The 21,186-nt window shown below is 42.0% G+C and overlaps 1 protein-coding gene across 1 annotated transcript; it reads right to left on the minus strand.

Annotated features, from left to right (window-relative positions):
- Window positions 1-5,028: 5,028 nt before the first annotated feature.
- On the minus strand, window positions 5,029-5,703 carry LOC108690803. The gene has a single exon (XM_018198294.1). The coding sequence runs from the start codon at window positions 5,701-5,703 to the stop codon at window positions 5,029-5,031; it is 675 nt and encodes a 224-aa protein (XP_018053783.1).
- Window positions 5,704-21,186: the final 15,483 nt, after the last annotated feature.

Consider the following 21,186-nt stretch of genomic DNA (forward strand, 5'->3'; position numbering starts at 1 on the left):
CGCAGATCCAAAACCGCGGTATTATAACGCGAACAAGATGTTTTGTCTAGGTGACATATCATTGATGTGTTCTAACAGTTCTTTCTTTCAAGGTCAAAAGCATCGATAAAGATATTTATCTAGGAAAAATCGTGAGATCGGTGACACGTCGCGATGCGTTAAGAGAGAAGCACCGATAATGATATTTTTTTCTAAGAAGAGATCGGTGACACGTCGTGTCACTACTGCAATCCCATAGGGATGGTAGATAAAGCGACAAAGAAGTCACAAAATGGAATATATAATGGAATATATAATGAGATCATAAGCGCGCGGCATCTCAGTTGGCGTCTTTAAAGATTACCGTATCGCAATATAATGCGCAGTATAATGCGAAAAGTATGATTGATTATCGCGCAGACGTTGAGGACATGGATGGTGTGAATGCAGCCAAGTTATTTGAAGCAATGGAAATAGAATTTTTAGAACATAACGATGTAAAAGTCGCGAATATTAGAAACGTTGAGAACATAGCTAACGTAGCCGAGTATATCAGAAACGTGGATTCGGAACAGTTCGCGAATATTGGAGACGAAGTATTCGAAGAAATGGAAGTAGACTTTGAGAATATAATGGATCAAAAGTCATCTGACGAAGAAATGATATCCGACGATAGTGGATGTGCTAGTGATATGAGCGAGTATGAAATCGATCGCGTAGAAAAATTTATACAGCCTTCGGAAATCCATACGTTGAACACTCGTATTAAACACTGTGTGATCCACAATTATTATACAACAGGTGGTGCTTTAACTGTATGCACAGCATGCATGATTCGTATAGTTGACATTAACGATGTAAGAATGTATCACGTCAGGGAGCATGAGACTGATTCTTTCGGTAGGCTAGACGGCAACGAATTGAAGAGGACCTTTGTACAGTATTCTCGTGCAGCATGTGTTCACTGTGCACATTAAAAAAGAACTATTGTGAACAGTATTGGAAAATATGTGGGAAGACTATAATGTAGATGATGTGCTGTATGTTCTCGATAATCCGCAAAAAAAACACAGATGTACGAATATCGCCGATGCAATTCCTACGCGATCGAGAATTCGGTATACGTGATGAAAAACATGAAATAATTATTAAAGAGACTGTTTCTGACTGGTGTTTACTCGCGCGACAGAAAGTGTACTCACGGTTACGAGACAAATGTTACGAGGACGATAAGTATGAAAAGAAACATTGGTGGAATAGAAATGTAATAAGGACGATTATTATTGGGCGAAGAAAATCGCAAATAAGAGCCAAGATTGATGCATGTGCATTAAGATTCCCGCGGGTAATGAAAAATGTGTGGAACTGCTGATTATTGACAATATATGAAGTTTCGTGATCGCGATCTTGCTAAAACTGTTTTTCAATAGATGCGACGAACAATGCTTTGAGTGCGAACAGTACACTTTCGCAAACAAACATAATGAAAAGGAGTTAGAATGTTATGATATTCTAGATATGTCACGATGTTGCAACGTGTGTGAACGAGTTACGTGCAAGTGCTCCGTGGAAGAGTGCGACGTGATCTAAAAACTGTGAAAAGACATGAAAAATCATGAGCGAGTGGAACGCGAACTGTTGGAGCAGTGCGGCCAGATCGTTATCTGGTAGAGTGTTTCGCGTGGCTGCAACGATGTGACGAGTGCATCGAGCAACTCGAAGAACTTTGTCATGCCAAGCGTCCGCACCTCGCCGTTGGACAGAGACAATTCGGTGGCGAGGATCGTGCGACTCGCAGGTGCAAAATCGCAATTGGAGCGACGTTTCGTGCACATTGGTGGCGAGTACGCGAGTAGCAACGAACGATCTCTTGTCTGGCGAAAGATCGAGCCGCATTCGAGAGTCATATATTGACAGATACGGTGATAAACTTTAATCACATCGAGCCGCGACGGTTTTTAAAAGACGCTGAAAATGCTCTAGAACGAGTGCGAGACGCTGTAGAAAGACACGGTAATGTAAAAGTGAACACCGCGTTCAAAGATGAGTTCGCGACGAAGGATAAACGTGCTAATAAGAGCATAGTTACAAAGAAGCGAGATATACCGATACACCGATTTGCGCGTGGTACGAGCAGCACGTCATCGAACCTATCCTAGCATCGCTCGAAGAGTTCCAGGAACTGCGACAGCGGGTGGGCATTATCACATATATTGAATTTGACTATCAATGTGAACAAACTAAATCCCCTACGCGCGGGATGTCACATCGAAGTGTCACGAGAAATAGCGACGAAATGAGCGATAATCAGTGTTGATACGACGGACAATGCATACTTCGCGTGGTCAGTGGTCACCGCTCTGTACCCAACTGAAAAGTATACGAAGCGGGAATCGTCTTATCCGCATTATACGACAGTATTGAATCTCACAAACAATGAGTTTCCAATGACTTTAAAAGACATTTCTAAATTCGAACGGTTGAATCGATGTCGATCAACCGGTGTACGGCATTGAGAATAAACAAGTCGTTCCTCTGCGGTTCACCGATAACAAGAAGGAGACGCACGTCATTCTTCTGTATCTACAAGATTCACACAACGATAACCTTGGCCACTTTGCGTGTGTAAAAAGTCTATCGCGTCTCATGAGCTCGCAGATTAGTGGGAAAAAAAACAAGAAATTTTTCTGCGATCGGTAAGTATAATAAGAAAAGCCAATAAAAAAAAAACAGTAAAAAAAGAAATAATGAAAAGTGATTTCTCTATTATTTACAGGTGTCTCTATTATTTCAGTTCGTGCGAAAAATTGCAATTGCACGAAGTGGACTGCCAGAAGATCAACGACTGCGCTATTCGACTGCCGAGGACGACAAGTAGCTCGAATTTGACAACTACAGCAACCGGGAACAAGTACCGTTCATCGTCTACTTCTACGCCGACCTGGAATGAGTCCTACGTAAGACAGAATTCGACAAAAAAAATGCGTCGTCGTATACGCATATCAGCGACATGAAGCGTTTAGCATAGGCTATTACGTATGACGACACATTATCGTCGTATTACTTCCGTCGCGATGAAGGCTGTATAATCTGGTTCGCGCAACAACTCAACGATTTGGCACATTGTGAAAAATATCGTATCCAATTTTCAGTTCATTGACAGGCGATACGGTATCCGAGAGCGATTACACTCATGCTGTGAACGTATGGCAGCGATTCTCTATCCGAACGCTCGGCGAGTACAGTGATTTGTATTTGAAAACTGATGTCTTGTTATTAGCCGACATTTTCGAAAATTTCCGCAATAGTTACATCGCGAGTTACTGTCTCGATCCCGCGCATTATTATACATTACCAGGTTTCACGTGGGATGCCATGCTGAAACATACACATATAAGATTCGAGTTGCTTACCGACATTGATATGATCATGTTCATCGAGCGCGGTATACGCGGCGGTCTCAGTCAATGTGCCAGCAGATACGCACAGGCTAATAACAAGTACATACGTTCGTTCGATCTATCGAAACCGTCGTCGTACTTGATGTACTACGATGTGAATAATTCGTACGGATGTGTCAACCTTTGCAATATGCCGAATTTCAATGGATCGAAGACAATGCGAACTTCGATGTGAACGCGATCGCTCCGGATTCATCCACCGGTTATATTCTCGAGGTCGATCTCGAATATCCGCAGCATCTATTAGCTGTACAACTTTGCTTCCGCCGTTTTCCTATAGATGGCTTTAGCGATAAGTAGTGGTCGAAATAAATAGATCATAGGCGTCATACAAAAAACTTGGGCATCTGTCAACATAAACCCATAGAAACATTAGTCGATTTGTGTCTGCATCATGAAGTTATTCTCGATTGAAAATGTCAGTTTACGAGCCAAATTCTCGTCATTTGCGGGAGGAATTTTTTGCTTCAATATGAAGAAATCTGCGGCTGAGGCTCATCGAATGCTCTCAAATACTTATGGTGAGGCCGCTATTAGAACGTGTCGTGAGTGGTTTCAACGCTTCAAGAACGTGATTTTGACGTCGAAGGTCATGCTCTGTATTTGGTGGGACCAGCTCGGCGTAGTATATTATGAACTGTTAAAACCGACTGAAACTATCACAGGCGATCGGTATCGAACGCAATTGATGTGTTTGAGCCGAGTATTGAAAGACAAACGGCCGCAATACAACGAGACACGATAAAGTGATTTTGCAGCATGACAATGCTCGACCCCATATTGTGAAAGTGGTCAAGATATACTTGGAAATGTTGAAATGGGAAGTCCTACCTCACCCGCCGTATTCTCCAGACGTTGCTCCCTCTGACTATCATTTGTTTCGATCAATGGCACACGGCCTGGCTGACCGGTCAGCACTTCCGGTCTTATGAAGAAGTAAAAAATTGGATCGATTCGTGAATAGCCTCAAAAGATGACCAGTTTTATCGACGCGGGATTCATACGCTACCCGAAAGATGGGAGAAAGTAGTGGCCAGCGATGGACAATACTTTTTGAATCATAAATGTATAACTAGTTTTTTACAATAAAGCCTCGAATATCGGAAAAAAACGGCGGAAGCAAAGTTGTACACCTAATATATATGTATGTTATATGAATGTATGTATATATGAATGCATATGTATGAACATATATGTACAATATGTATGAACGTATTCATCGCTGGCCACTACTTTCTCCCATCTTGAGATGGGAAAAAGTAGTAGGCAGGGATGGACAGTAATTGATCTGTTCATTCATTTTGTTTTAAAATAAATGTATTTTTGAACGGACTGAACTAATTTGTATCCCAATATATATATATCTTTGTGTATCAACTATTTTGACAACTATTGTGAAATTTTTAATGGTGAATTGTATACATTGATGATTATCGTTAAACAAAAAATTGACTACTTTGATGTCACATGAATCCTTGCATATTCACGAACGTTGACACGAGCATGTTGTTGAGGAGATTGCGATCGATTGCGGTCGAATGCGAAGTGGAAGTTGGGAGTGCGCTTAGGTGATTTTGCGCACAACGGATTATACTGAACCACGCGATCGTGTATGATGACAGGCTGTTGTATTTGCGGGCACGTTCTCCTTACATTCAAAGTCTGATTGTACGTCCACGGTGCCAATCTTGATCGATTCGTTCTGTCGAGAGCAATCGATGATTACGAACGGGCCATTACGTAAAAAAGTCGTAAAGATGAGACTCGGCTCGAGACACTCGTATCCGTAGTAGCCCTTGCAGAAACGCGCGTACAAGTCGTACAGAATCACACATCTGTTTTTATCAAAATCCAGATTCAAGTCATCATACGGATAATATTCCGAATTCAGGTAGAGTTTCGCATTGGTTAATTTGCAATCATCGAAACGACTTATATCTTCAGACATGACGTTTTTTCGACCTATTTGCATAGCGAAAATGACGTAGCGCGGCTTCTCGAGCTGAGTAGCCTCTTGATGGCCCACGAATGTTTTGTGCTCTGCAAGAGCGGAAACTCGTACAGAACGAGAAGCCATGCTCAGATATCGTTTGCTTTCCAAAGCGCGTAGCATCGACAGTTTATTTATCTCGCTCAATAACACGTGCGGCATTCGCCATTGTACTTTAAATAATTCGAGCGTTGATTCTGTCGCCGGATTTCCTGTCAGACAATTGTCGTTGCGCGCTCGTATTAAAATCAATTCGTGACGAGTGAAGATCATCACGTCTTCGCAAAATCCCAGCAATAGAGCGGTACACAGAAATTAAAATATTCGGCCGCAGTAATCTGCGCATCTCAGCCGACATTTCGCAGAATCACACTTCTGTCGGATGACACTGTTACATAATTTTTGAGTATGCTAGTTATGCCCACGTTTCTGTTACGATCAATCTCCACACCGAGTTCATATCGAATCTCATCGAATATGAATGCTACGCAATTATTTGCCAATGTCATGTGAGCACTCTGGATCACTTTATTCTTCGTCAGTTTTCCTTCGACGTACAGAAAGCTTTCGTACGGCAGTAGTGTGTACAGATCCTGTTGCTGTGTGGGTTTTCTTATTTCATCGCTGTACCCGAACGTTGTGTTGGCGAACTGTCCGTGTGAGTCTTAATCTTGACGATGCGATCGAAAATTGTCTCGTCTTTAATGTTAGGATATCAGTCATCTCAAATGTTGCGCACCGCGAATCCCAAAGATTTTAAAAATGTAATTTGACACGCTGAGCTTCTTCTTCTTGTTCTTCTTCTTCTGATGCAGTTGGATGTGCGAGTGTTATCGTCACTGGCTCTGTAAAAAATGTGTTATCTTTCTGCGTACGCTTCATTCCGTTCAGCACGAGTATCTCACGCTCACGTTATCACTATTCCCGTCGTATGTGCAATCTAACGATGATCTCTTCTCCTCGAAAATCGAGCAATCATTCGTTCTAATCGACGATGCGTATCGTTAGATCCGTAATGCTCCGTGCGATGATCGGCAAGTAAACGATCTGCGCCAATCTCTCCGATATCTCATATCCTGAAGGCACGCTCGGCGAAAATTCGTGTATCGTGTGCGCGTTTTTGCCGTTGCTGTACACGCCCGCGGTCACGTTACACGCTGATAACGTTTACATTCATTATGTTGATCGACACGTCCGATTCGTGCCATCTTCGCGGCCGCACGCTTCGATGAGAATCCCAGCAACGATCCAATGCTGTTGGGCTTGCCAATGTTTCTGTATGCACATCTAATCTCGCATCTCATCGTGTAGTTTGCGTGGAGCGTAATCAGGTATTCTCTACCTTCATTGTTCGTCATCGGTATCATTGTTATTATTGTTGTTGTTGTCATCATGCACTACGTCAACGGTTTCAAGCGCGTCGCGGTGTGGATGTTTCCATAAAATAGCGTGTTTCAAAAATTCATTTATGTCTCGCACTTCATATGAATCTTCGGGAATTGTAATTTCCGCATCGTCTTTCTGGCGAAATAAAATTTATTGTTCATTCACATTTGGTATCGAGTGATAAGTCTCAAAAATCGTCAGACCGAGCTCGTAATCTCCATCACTCATTTAATCTATGGGAAAGCCGCGAGATCGGTGCTTTTCCCGCTCAGCGTAAGAATCAACGACATGACGGAAAAAGCGTTCGACTAATACTAAGATTTCACAGCATCTCGTCGAGTTTTTTAAATTCACGTGCGTCTACAATTTGTAGAAACCGCAAACACATCTGTCCACAGAAGCTCTGATCGTACATCTGATAAGACGTGCGATTGTACTCTATCATCATAGCATCGTTCCCGACATATCGCACCAGTTCCTTGGGCGGTCGAAAATTACCGAAACTGTCAAAATACATGACGCGGTTGTTCCTCTCCACGTACGTTACCCATTGAATATCATGCCTTGTTGCATTGTCCAGATTCACGATATCGAAATTTCGTTTCGGTGCGCGCCGCTCGTTGGTCACGTGTTACGCATGAAAATGCCTCTAAAGTATGGTACGCGCATATGTCTCGCGAGCTCGTTCAATTGCACATTGGTAGTTACGCCAGTCGGCATTTTTATCGTCTTTTCGACGTTTTTTTTTTCTTTGCAGCTACACCCTGTCCATGTTTGTACGGGCCGAGATACAGTCCGCGACCCTGCTCCATCGCGCGATCATGACGTTGCGGCTCTTCGAACCGTCACGCAGCTTTGCTTCATTTACCGCTTTTGCCACGCTGGCCACTCCGCCAATCAAGGATCCTAGCGCGCCTAACATTGGCAGATACGGTAATGCACCACCTCGTTTCGCTGGAAGTATCCGTTTTTTCGTCGTCATCTTCTTCTTCGGTTTCATGCCTATGCCGTTCTTGATCTTGGCTTTCATCGCTGCCCAGATGGCAGCTGCGGCTGCTCTCTCGCTCAGTGCTGAATCTCTCGCGACGACGCATCCTAGCGTACTTTATCGGCGAATACCTTGTCCGCGTGTCTATCGGTGAGATCGTTGCTCTGAGAATACACAATGTCGTGTTCTCGGCACGCCGTGTCCAGCGGATTTATGCCCTCGTCATCTCTGGCTAGTCGCTTCGTAAGCCGAGTGCCCGAGCCGCAAAACTGGTAGCCCGGAATATGTAACTCGAAAGGAAGCGCGTTTATCGCTCGATTCAGCAGACCGCTGCGCGACGCTGACATTCGTTACAGTATTTTATCTTCGGTGCAGGGCCGACGATGTGCGCCCGCTGCCACGATTGATTGTAGTGCTCGTCGCAGTGACGATAGGTTCGAACCTCCGAATCTGCCTTCTCGTGTTCCGGAAGCTTGTCTGAAGCAGACGTGTTCGATGTAGTCGCCATACATGCGTAAGAGTATGACTTTGGTATATATTGCAGTTGCTCGACACTCAAGTTTCGAATATCGGAAGGATGACACAGCGCGAGATACATTTTGCTACGCGATTGGATTCGCGCACCTTTAAATAGTCATTCGAGAACTCACAGTCTTTAGTGTGAGCATGAAATTCGTGCTGCAACCACTAACGATACACGTCACAAATTGTGACGCGAAATCGCGAATGATGGAAGGCAGCGTGGAAAAGCGCAAGCACAGCGAAATGCTGCCGAGTACTATACGCGCGATCATTTACGGCCCGTCGAATTGTGGTAAAACCAATGTTTTCATAAGCTTGCTCGAGAGTCCAAACGGCGCACGTTTCGAGAATACGTCTGCTCGAAATCGCTGCAACAGCCAAAATATCGATATCTCGAAAATTTATTTAAGTCTATCGATGAAATCGGCTACTTTACGTTTTCTAACAGCGATGTCGTTTCACCGAAGCGCCCTCGGAAAAATTCTATTTTTATTTTTGATGACGTAGCATGCGACAAGCAAGATGCGGTGAGAGAATACTTTTCGATGGGCCATCATGCGAACGTTGACTACTTCTATCTCTGTCAGACGTACGCGAGAATACCTAAACATCTGATCCGCGACAACACGAACCTGTTGATCCTGTTTAAACAGGATTGTATCAACTTGAACACGTTTACAACGATCATGTGAATATCGACATGTCGTATGATGAATTTTGTTTGTTGTGTCGCGACTATTGGCAAAAAAAATATGGATTTTTAGTGATAGACAAAGACAGTGCGCTTAAAGACGGGAGATACAGAAAGAGATTTAACGAATTCGCGATACTGTAACATGACTGTAATCGTTGTCGATACTTCGTCAGAGACGAACATGGCTGATGTGCGCGCGCGTGAAAAAAATTGCGAGGGAGATTGAGGAGACGAGCGAGTCGATCCGCAAGAAACATCGCGCTCTAAAGACCGATAGAGTCGAGGAAGACATGGTATTGGACAGGCATTTTAAACCTATTATCAAACCTCTGCAGCAGAATGTTGATGCACAGTCCCGTGCGCGCGATAAAGAGACAGTCGCGCAACGATAATGCAGCATCTGCCTCCAAGCGTGAAAGGAGGAGAAGGAGGAGGAGGAGGGAGAGAAAGCAAGCGAGATGTTCCAGCGTTTCGCGATCCCGCGTAAATTCGGTGATCGATTGCACGATCGTATAGCCGATAACCTCCACACCGCGTAGCAAAATCGTATCGATAGAGTGGTTGGACAATGTTTTCGGAACGACGGAAGACTCGCTAGCGACGAAGGTTCAAAATCGGTTGTAAACATCGGAAGGTCGATATGCATTACGAGCTGGCTTGGGTCCTCTGGGTCAAAAGTACGTTGAGACTGTCCTGAGGAGAACGTGAGATAAACAGAAGAGCGATGTAGATTATATATATGGTGTTTACCTACACAAGGATGGATTGATGTTTGGCAATAAACGTTTCGATGTTTATGATGCGAACAACATAATTATCGATGGTGTACGGTACACCTGGTCGATACACCTGGTTTTTACGAGTTGATTTCCAAGAGAATTCCCGAGGATCTCCTTTACACGGAAGACGATAAGTACAAGAGCATGCTGCTGGCGACGAATGCGCACAAACACAAGCAATCGCAGGGCCGATTATTGAGCAATAAGGGATACAAGTACAAATAATGTAATCGCGCCGTTAATGGCGATCACACCCAAGAAACAGAAGAAGAAATCTGGAAAGGGATTACCTCATGATATTGAACAACGCGATTGATTACGTGCATTGAGATGATCCCAACAAACCGGTGGATCGTCTGCGATTGCTTGACGCTTCGCACCGAGTGGGCAACAACGCTCACGACAACGAGATATTGTAGATCATCGAGGAACTTCGCGAAGCTGATCTTATTATAAATTAAATCGCGTATAGACGAAACGAGTCAGTCGAGTGATGTCAGTGAGAAAAAAAAAATTTTTTTGCTCTGTGTATTACGCGTTGAATCATGAAAAAGAAATTCAGCGAAAAGAAAAAAATTAGCTCCGAGAGACGTCAACTCGTCGAGGAATTGCATACTCCGACGAAAAGAAATTTTCCCCGAAGGCGCGTCATAGTTCGAGGATACGACGATCTGTGGCAAACTGATATCGTCGAGATGCGTCTGTACTCAGGCTTCAACAGAGGCTACATATTCACCATCATCGATGTGTTGAGCAAGTACGCGAGGGCAGTATTGGTCGTACTCAAGAACAAGGGCAGAAGCGAGACGGTTAATGTTATCGCGCATCTGAGATAATTCGTGCGAGTGGAAGATGTCCGAAAAATTTACAAACGGATATGGGGAAGGAATTTTACAACGTCGATGTGCGAAAATTTTGAAAAATTTTGAAAAAACATGACGTTAATCACTATTTCATGTATTCGACGTTGAAAGCATCAGTAGTCGAGCGGTTCAATCGTACGCTCAAAAACAACATGTGAAAGATGTTTACACTCAACGGCTATTACAAGTGGATCGACGAGCTACCGCATCTCGTGTCAGATTACAACGCGCGTAAGCATCGGACTATCGGCATGCGACCTGCTGACGTAACTCCCGCGATCGCCGAAAGACTCTTGGACACGGTATACAGTGCGATAAAGATTGCTGATCTGTCAAAATTTAAAGTGGGCGATTTGGTACGCGTGAGCAAATACAAGACGATTTTTGAGAAGGGTTACACATCAAATTGGACTACCGAAGTGTTTACAATCGTTAAGATACAGCGGGATACCAATCCCGTAACCTATCTACTGGAGGATTATCGCGGAAAATCCGTCGCTGAAGCGTTTTACGAGCATGAGTTGCATCGCGCTACTCATCCGGACGTGTATCTCATGGAGAAAGTACTGCGCAGGAAAGGAGATAAGGTGTACGTCAAATGGCTGGGATTCGATGGATCGCACAATTCATGGATACACAAAAACAATGTCATTTGATAAAATTTTGATTCGTGTATTTTTATTTCTATATATAAAAATATATCAATATAAATATATAAACGTATCTTTTTTATTATCCTTTCCATCTTCGTTTTTGAATATAAAGATATAAATGTACGATACATGAAATGAAAAATAATAGTAATATATAATAAATGGTTCTACATAAAATATAATAATAATACTTATATAAATGTAAAAAAACATACATTATGTGTAAATTAAAATAATAGTAGTACATAATAGTAATATGCATAATATGCATATGATAAAAAAATATGGGACACATAAAATATAAAATTGAAATATTAGTAGTATATAAATGTTAAAAACATGCGATATGTATTATATGAAAGTGTAATAATCGTAATACTATTATAATAATAAATGCTATTACATAAAAACATGTTAATAATACTTGTATAAATGTGAAAAAAGTGTAAATTACAATAAGTAATACATAATAATAACATATATTATTAGGTGTACAACTTTGCTTCTGCCGTTTTTTTTCCGAAATTCGAGGCTTTATTGTAAAAAACTGGTTATACTTTTATGATTCAAAATATTGTCCATCGCTGGCCACTACTTTCTCCCATCTTTCGGGTAGCGTACGAATCCCGCGTCGAAAAAAACTGATCATCTTTTGAGACTATCCACGAATCAATCCAATTCTTTATTTCTTCATAAGATGGAAGTGCTGGTCAGCCAGGCCGTGTACCATTGATCGAAACAAATGATAGTCAGAGGGAGCAATGTCTGGAGAATACGGCGGGTGGGGTAGGACTTCCCATTTCAACATTTCCAAGTATGTCTTGACCACTTTCGCAACATGGGGTCGAGCATCATCATCATGCTGCAAAATCACTTTATCGTGTTTCTCGTTGTATTGCGGCCGTTTGTCTTTCAATGCTCGGCTCAAACGCATCAATTGCGTTCGATACCGATTGCCTGTGATTGTTTCAGTCGGTTTTAACAGTTCATAATATACTACGCCGAGCTGGTCCCACCAAATACAGAGCATGACCTTGGACGTCAAAATCACGTTCTTGAAGCGTTGAAACCACTCACGACACGTTCTTTCACTAATAGCGGCCTCACCATAAGTATTTGAGAGCATTCGATGAGCCACAGACGTAGATTTCTTCATATTGAAGCAAAAAATTAAAACCTCCCGCAAATGATGAGAATTTGGCTCGTAAACTGACATTTTCAATCAAGACTTTATGATGCAGACACAAATCGACTAATGTTTCTATGGGGTTATGTTGACAGATGCCCAAGTTTATTGTATCACGTCTATGATCTATTTATTTCGATCACCACTTACCGCTAAAGCCATCTATAGGAAAACGGCGGAAGCAAAGTTGTACACTTAATATTATACAAAGGTATCGGCCAATGCCCTCACGGTAACGTCTCCGTTGAGTCCGGTACAGCGTATCATTTGTCATCGTATGGACTCAGAGCGATTTTCGATTCGGATATCGTGTACACCTCGTGTAATTTAGATCGTACACACGATTAATGGCGAGTCATTTCGATCTCTTCAAACACCGTGTGTAATAATCGAACGTTATTGTTCGCACTACGACATTATTCTTTACACCTTTCACCTTTTTAGTGTCCTTCTTGCCATCCACTCTCACCACGTACATCTTCGCTCTCAGTCCAACAAATTCGGTCATTATCGCACCATTATTTTCATCCTTCATCAGGCCGGGTTTTTTGTTCGCGAGAGGCATACTGTACACGTTGTTTGCCGGATAGTCGCTCCTATCGAATCTAGCGATATCGCGTTTCATATTCTTGTAAACATCGTCGCATTCTATATGATAAATGAGACTGTCCGTGTCGGTGTACATGATCTTGCATTTATCACGATACATCGATGACATGTACTCGTGGTGAAATTCGTACAAGCAGACTTTCGACTGTCGAGTATGCACATACTCACGTAAATCAGCTTGTTGAACTTTACCTCGAGTTTGCGCATTTCGACGGCGATTAAATTTCCCGCAAAGAGGCTGCAGCTGTGAAAATTCGATTTCGCGATCATTGCTTCCACGCCATACCGTTCCATTTTGTTATTAATTTTACAATGATTGCGTACATTCTCCATGGTGTTACCGAATACCGTGTTGTTCATTAGTTTAAACAAATTTTTTTTTAAATCGAATTTTTTACGCGCGTTCTAAATTGTGTATTGAGTTCAATGTAATGGAGATTGAGCATCCGATGGATCTTTGTTAGAAGATTGTGACGAGTACATTGCTGCAGGTTGCGATAGTGGATGACATAACGCTGTTCATCGTACGTCGCTAAAAGTTTATCTTTGCGCTTGCCGGGCGGTTTATCGCGCGTTGGGTAGAAAGGTCAGTGTGTCGATCGTGTAGATGCTGCGGATACTCGAGATCGACCTCGAGAATATAATCGGTGGATGAATCCGGAGCGATCGCGCTTACATCAAAGTTCACAGCGTCTTCGATCCATTGAAATTCGGCGTATGGCAAAGGTTGACATCGCTCATCCGTATAAATTATTCACATCGTAATACATCAAATACGACAATGGTTTCGATGGATCGAATGAATGCATATACTTGTTATTAGCCTGTGCGTATCTGCTGGAACATTGACTGAGACCGCCGCGTATATCGCGCTCGATAAACATGATCATATCAATGTCGGTGAGCAATTCGAATCTTACATGCGTATGTTTCAGCATGGCGTCCCACGTGAAAGCTGATAATGTATAATAATGCGCGGGATCGAGACAATAACTCGCGATGCAACTATTGCGGAAATTTTCGAAAATGTCGATTAATAACAAGATAATTTTCAAGTACAAATCATTGTACTCGCCGAGCGTTCAGATGGAGAATCGCTGCCATACGTTCACGGCGTGATCGAAATCGCTCTCGGATACGGTATCGCCTATCAATGAACTGAAAAATAATTCGCGATGGTAAGCGCGTGTCCTGCAATTTTTCGACGCAGTCAATGTACTCGTACGTTTTCGTGTGAGAAGATTGAAATTCTCCGCGCTGAGCAAAATTCGGAACGTACAATTTTTAATTTATCTTTGTCAAGATACGATGCCAATTTATCGAGGTTTGCATTTAGAAATTTGAAAGAATCAATGAATTTTAATTTTACACCATTTTTCTGAAAATTCTTTTCATTTTTGTCTTTGGTGCTATCGACATGTTTAGTATTATAAATGAAATATATTTTTCCTTCGTTATCGGTAGTTACATCTACATGTCCACCGTATACAGTAGCAATTTTCTTAATTATAAAATGGGCATCATAGCCTGATATATTGTGAAATACTATCGGAATATAGAACCAATTTTTATAATTTAAGTTATAATTTGAATGCGCTGGACCGCGGTATCTATCGATGAGATGACAGTGATCATGGACTCGCGTATCGTCCGGCGCGAACAGTTTCTCGCAGATGTGACAACGCGTTGCGCTACAGTATACTTCCCATTGCTGTTTAGACAACGTTTCCATGGGTATGTTGGCGGATACGATATTTTTCACGCGATATGCCAAATCGTTGAGTTGCGCGTTATACAGTCTTCATCGCGACGGAAGTACGATAATGTGTCGTGCATACGTGTACGCGCATACGTAATAGCCTAATGTTAAACGCTTCATGCCGCTGTAGATGATGAATGGCATTCGTTTCCGGTTGCCAAATTCGAGTCACTTGTTGTCCTCGCTCGGCAGTCGGATGGCGCAGTTGATCTTCTTGCAGTGCAATTCCATTTCGTGCAGTTGCAATTTTTCGCACGAACTTAAGTAATAGAGACACCTGTAATGATAAGAGAATCATTTTATAATAGAGAAATCATTTTTCTCTATTTCTTTTTTACTGTTTTTTTTTATTTTACTGTTTTTATTATTGACTTTTCTTATTATACTTATCGATCGCAAAAAAACTTCTTGTTCCTTTTCTTGATAATTTGCGATCTCACGAGACGCGACAGGTTCTTGATCCGCAAAATGGCCAAGGTTGTCGTTGTGTGAATCTTGTAGATACAGGAGATTGACGAGCTTCTTTTTCTTGTTATCGGTGAGCCGCAGAAGAAGGACTTGTTTATTTTCGATGTCGTACACGTTGATCGACATCGCGTTTAACCGTTCAAATTTAGAAATGTCTTTTAAAGTCATTGGAAACGCAACGTTTGTGAGATTCAATACTGTCGTATAATGTGGACGATTCCCGTTCCGTATATTTTTCAGCTGGGTATAGAGCGGCGACCACGCGAAGCACGCATTGTCCGTCGTACCAACACTGATTATCGCTCGTTTCGTCGCTATTTCTCGTGGCACTTTGATGTGACATCCCTCGCACGGGGGATTTAATTTGTTCACATTGATAGTCAAATTCAATATACGTGACAATGCCCACCCGCTGTCGCGTTCCTGGAACTCTTCGAGCGATGCTAGGATAGGCTCGATGACGTGCTCGTATCACACGCAAATCGGTATATCGATATATCTCGCTGTACTTTGTAACTACCTTCTTATTAGCACGTTTATCCTTCGTCGCGAACTCACCGTTGAACGCGGTGTTCACTTTTACACTACCGTGTTTTTCTATAGCGTCTCGCACTCGCTCTAGAGCTACATTTCCAGCGTCTTCTAAAAACCGCCGCGGCTCGATATGATTAGAGTTTATCACCGTACCTGTCAATACATGACTCTCGAACGCGGCGTCGATTTCTCGCCAGACAAGAGAGATCATTCGTTGCTACTCGCGTACTCATCACTCGCTACCAATGTGCATGAAACGTCGGTCCAATTGCGACTTTGCACGCGTGAGTCGCGCGATCCTCGCCACCGCGTGTTTGTGTCCAACGGTGAGGCGCGGACACTTGGCACGACAAAGTTCTTCGAGCTGCTCGATGCACTCGTCGCATCGTTGCAGCCGACGCGAAACACTCCACTAGAGTAGCGATCTGACCGCATTGCTCCAACAATTCGCGTTCTATTCGCTCATGATTTTCCATGTCTTTTCACAGTTTTTAGATTATGTCGTACTCTTCCACAGAGCACTTGCACGTGACTTATTTACACACGTTGCAACATCGTGACATACTTAGAATATCATAATATTCTAATACCTTTTCATTATGTTTGTTTGCGAAAGTTCGAAACACTGTTCGCACTCAAAGCATTGTTCGCCACATCTATTGAAAAACTATTTTAATGCAAGGTCACGATCACGAAACTCTATCCATATATTGTCAATAATCTACAGTTCGATGCATTTTTCATTACCCGCGGGAATCTGCATCTGCACCAACCTTGGCCCTTATCTGCGATTTTCTTCGCTCAATAATAATCGTCCTTTATTACATTGACATTTCTACCATATTCCACCAATGTCTCTTTTCATACTCATCGTCCTCGTAATATTTGTCTCGTAACCGTGGGTACACTTTCTGTCTCGCGAGTAAAGACAGTCAGAAACGGGCTCTTTAATAACTATTCCATGTTTCTCATCACATATATCTAATTCTCGATCGCGTAGGAATTGCATCGGTGATATTCGCACATCTGTGTCTCTTTTTTGCGGATTACCGCAAAACATGTCTACCAGCACATCATCTACATTATAGTCTTCCCACATATTTTCCAATACTGTTCACAATAATTCTTTTTTTAATGTGTGCAGAGTGGGCACATGCTGCACGAGAATATACTGTACAAAGGTCCTCTGCAATTCGTGCACGATTTGCCGTTTAGCCTATCGAAAGAACCAGTCTCATGCTCCCTGACGTGATACATTCCTACATCGTTAATATCAGCTATACGAATCATGCATGTTGTGCATACAGTTAAAGCACCACCCGTTGTATAATAATTGTAGATCATACAGTGCTTAGTACTGTTAGCGTTCATTCATTGTTTTCATTTCGGACGAAGGCTGCACAAATTTTTCTATGCGATCGATTTCATACTCGCTCATATCACTAGCACTATCGTCGGATAGCATTTCTTCGTCAAATGACTTGGTCCATTATATTCTCAAAGTCTACTTCCATTTCATCAAGGACTTCGAACACTTTGTCTCTAATATTCGCGTTTTCGATATTCTCGAATTCTACATCCATGTCATCAACGTTTCTGATATTCTCGACTTCTACATCGTCCAAATTCTATTTCCATTGCTTCAAATAACTTGTCTGCATTCACACCAACTATCCTCAACGTCTGCACGATCAACCATACTTTTCGCATTATACTTATTGCGATTCGGTAATCTTTAAAGGCGCCAACTGAGGTGTCGTGCGCTTATGACCCATTATATATTCCATTTGTGACTTCTTTGTCTCCCTTTATCTACCATCCCTATTGGGTCGCAGTAGTGACACCGATCTCTTCTTAGGAAAAAATATCATTATCGGTGCTTCTCTCTTAATGCATCGTGACGTATCATCGATCTCACGGTTCTTCTTAGATAAATATCTTTATCGCTTCTGACCTTGAAAGAAAGAACTGTGAGAATACATCAATGATGTGTCATCTAGACAAAACATCGTGTTCGTGTTATAGTACCGCGGCGCATTTTGGGGTGGACGCGGGGGCTGCAGCGGCAACGGCCCATAACGCATTTTGGGATGAACGCGGCGGCGGCGGGAGCGGCGACGGCGGCGGCGGGAGCGGCGGCGGCGGCGGCGGGGTATAGAGGTCCCAATGATACATGATACACAACATGGTGGCATCATTATAAATACCGATAGCGCCGGGGACTTCCCGCGCCTTCCTCCTCCTTCCCCGCGCCTACCAGTACCCACCGCGCCAACCAGTACCCCCCGCGCCTTCCCCTCCACGCCCCGTGCCCCCCTCTAGTCCCATGAGTTAGAACCCTCCTTGTTATGCTACTAAGCGTGATCCTGGAATGCCGGCTGGGATGCACATACTATTTCGGCCGGATACTTTAATTTCTTTGTATCGCTGTACGTACTGCTGGGATTTTGCGAAGATTACAAACGCGTGGTGATCAATAGTTACGAATTGATTTTAATACGAGCGCGCAACGATAATAATTTTCTGATGGAAGATCCGGCGACAAAGCCAATACTCGAATTATTCAAAGTACAGTGGTGAGTGCCGCACGCGTTATTGAGCGCGATAAATAAGATGTCGATATTGCGCGCTTTGGAAAGCGGACGAGCATGGCTTTTCACTCGTATGATCTGGACGAGTTTCCGCTCTTGCAGAGCACAATCAAGCATTCGTGGGCCATCAAGACGGCCACTCGGTTCAAGAAACTGCGCCTACGTCATTTTCGCTATGCAAACAGGTCAGGAAAAAATGTCATGTCCGAGGATAAATCAATTCGACGACTGCAATTTAACCAATTCAAACTATATCCGAATTCGGAATGTTATCCGTACGATGACTTGAATTTGGATTTTGATAAAGATGTGCAATTCTGTACAATTTGTATGCGCGTTTTTGCAAGGGCTATTACAGATGAATATCTCGAGCCGAGTCTCACCTTTACAACCTTTTTACGTTATGGCCTGATCATCGATTGTTCTCGACAGAATCGGTTGATACCGTGGACGTGTAATTAGACTTTGAATGTAAGAAGAACATGCCAAATACAACAACTTTATCTCATCATACATGATCGCGTGGTTCAGTATAATCCATTGATCCAATGTTGTGCGTAAAATCACCTAAGTGCACTTACGACACGGTATAAAATCTACGATACGTCGCAATCGCCGGCAGCATGCTCGTGCCAACATTCATGGATCTGCAAGGATTCATCGTTAATAAGAAATTTATCGTGAAGGAAGTAGCAGTGTTGAAACAGGAGACTGTTCTTACATTACATTTTTACGAGTCCCGTGTCATGGAAATTTTTGACAAGATCCGACAGATCTTGCGTTTCCTGGCTGAGTGCTTATTGGATTGCGATGGGAGGATGGGATAGTTCCGTACAACGAGACGGAACGCCTGATCACGACATCTGTATTTGAACATGATGCTATCGTGTACGTTAAGGGATACAAGAAACGAACGTGCTGTGAAACTTGCTTTTGGATAACGAGTGAAAACGTATGTACATCGAGATCTTGGATGCAATTTACGAAGACATGGAATTTTTAACTAATCTGGATGTTGCTAATACTATGCGATGTGGACAACATGTTAAGAATTACGCGTTACAAATATATTGAAAATATATAACTGGTGGTTGCAAAAAAAATTTTTTTTTAAATATGTTAACGTTTATTATATTTACATATGTTAACGTATGTTACGTATTACATATTTCTTTTTTCCCTTCCTTTATAATACATATATAAATATGTATGTATGTATATATAAACGTATGTATAAATATCAATGTATATATATGAACGTATATGTATGTATGTATGTATGAATGTATACGTATAAACGTATTTATATGTATGTATGTATGTATGTATACGAAATATCGACGCTTCTATTAAACGCGTCGCGACATGTTCGATCTGATAGTATATATGCAATATATATATAGGTAGTGTATAAGATTTTTTTCATTCGTAAGCTTCAGTTACGAGTGTTAAGACATAGACCGAGAAAAGAATATATACATCGAAAATTGATTGAGCGAAAAGGATCCTTTGTCGCCAAGTCCACCGCTAATGAAGGAAAAGGCGAGATATTGGGAATGTCCTGAGGAAAAAGCATCAAAGTCGCCAACGTGCTCATCATCATCAACGCCATCGAAATATAAATCACAAAGAATAAACATTGATAAACTCGCAAATAAAGAAAATACGTAGAAAAAACACGATAAAATGTATTGCGACACATTCGCAATTCTTAGAAAGAGGGGAAGATTACCTCTTCGATTCAAGAAGTTTTACATCGCAATTTACGCGAATGTAATCAGTCTTGCGATATCCGCTTGTATGTACAGTTAAAAATGTCTTTGCTAAAGACAGCAACGCATCATATGAAACGAAGAAAGACTGCAGTAACATGTAAGTTTCAACGTTCTATACACAAAAGAAACGTTTTTTTTAACATTACGTACACAGCATGAAGCATCGCGCGGTGCATTTACTGAGAAGACATAAATTACGATTTGACGGCTACGGGCTACAAGTATTTGGAAATTGAAATCAACGCTGGTCCATCGAACGTGAAGATCGTCCTAGGAGATCATCGCGAACATGAATTGTTGCTGTCTCTCGAAACGTGGAAAAATCTTTACTAGCAGCGATAGAATATTTATAAGGTGCTGCGAAACGAATATACAAGGACAATTTTATGAGCGTTGAATCACTAACCGCCAGCGTTTGCACGCTGAACGATGCTACATCATCTCGATTCTTCGTCGTACAATGACCGAAACGTCGTTACAACGTATATTTGAGTTTGATGGATGTAACGATCGAACGATTAGTCCGACTCGTCGATATCAAGTATACGCGATTCTCCAACATCACGTTCGAAGACACAATACGCGATAGCGACATCTTTAATGGACATTGTGAGCTCGTCGATTGTGAGCTAATAGCTTTAGTTTTTAATATGTTCGAAAAAAAACAATGTAATAACATGTAAATAAAAAAAAAATTGTTTCGTTCCCATTACTATATACTATATGTACTATACTTTCTTTACTTCCCATCCATCCATCCATCCATCCCATCCATTCATCCCTCCATCTATTCATCCTATACCTCGATGCACCATCGTTTAAATAACAACAGTCAATGCTTGTTTTTTTTACCGTATTACGAATCATATACGTATATACGCATATATGTATGTATGTATGTATGTATGTATATAAGTATAAACGTATGTATAAACGTATATGTATATAT

The sequence above is a fragment of the Atta colombica genome, unplaced genomic scaffold, assembly GCF_001594045.1.
Source record: "Atta colombica isolate Treedump-2 unplaced genomic scaffold, Acol1.0 scaffold36, whole genome shotgun sequence".
Lineage (NCBI taxonomy): Eukaryota > Metazoa > Arthropoda > Insecta > Hymenoptera > Formicidae > Atta > Atta colombica.

Bases quoted from the DNA above. Each gene is read 5' to 3' on its own strand.
- LOC108690803 (XM_018198294.1), bottom strand. From the start codon at position 5,703: ATGATCTTCACTCGTCACGAATTGATTTTAATACGAGCGCGCAACGAC.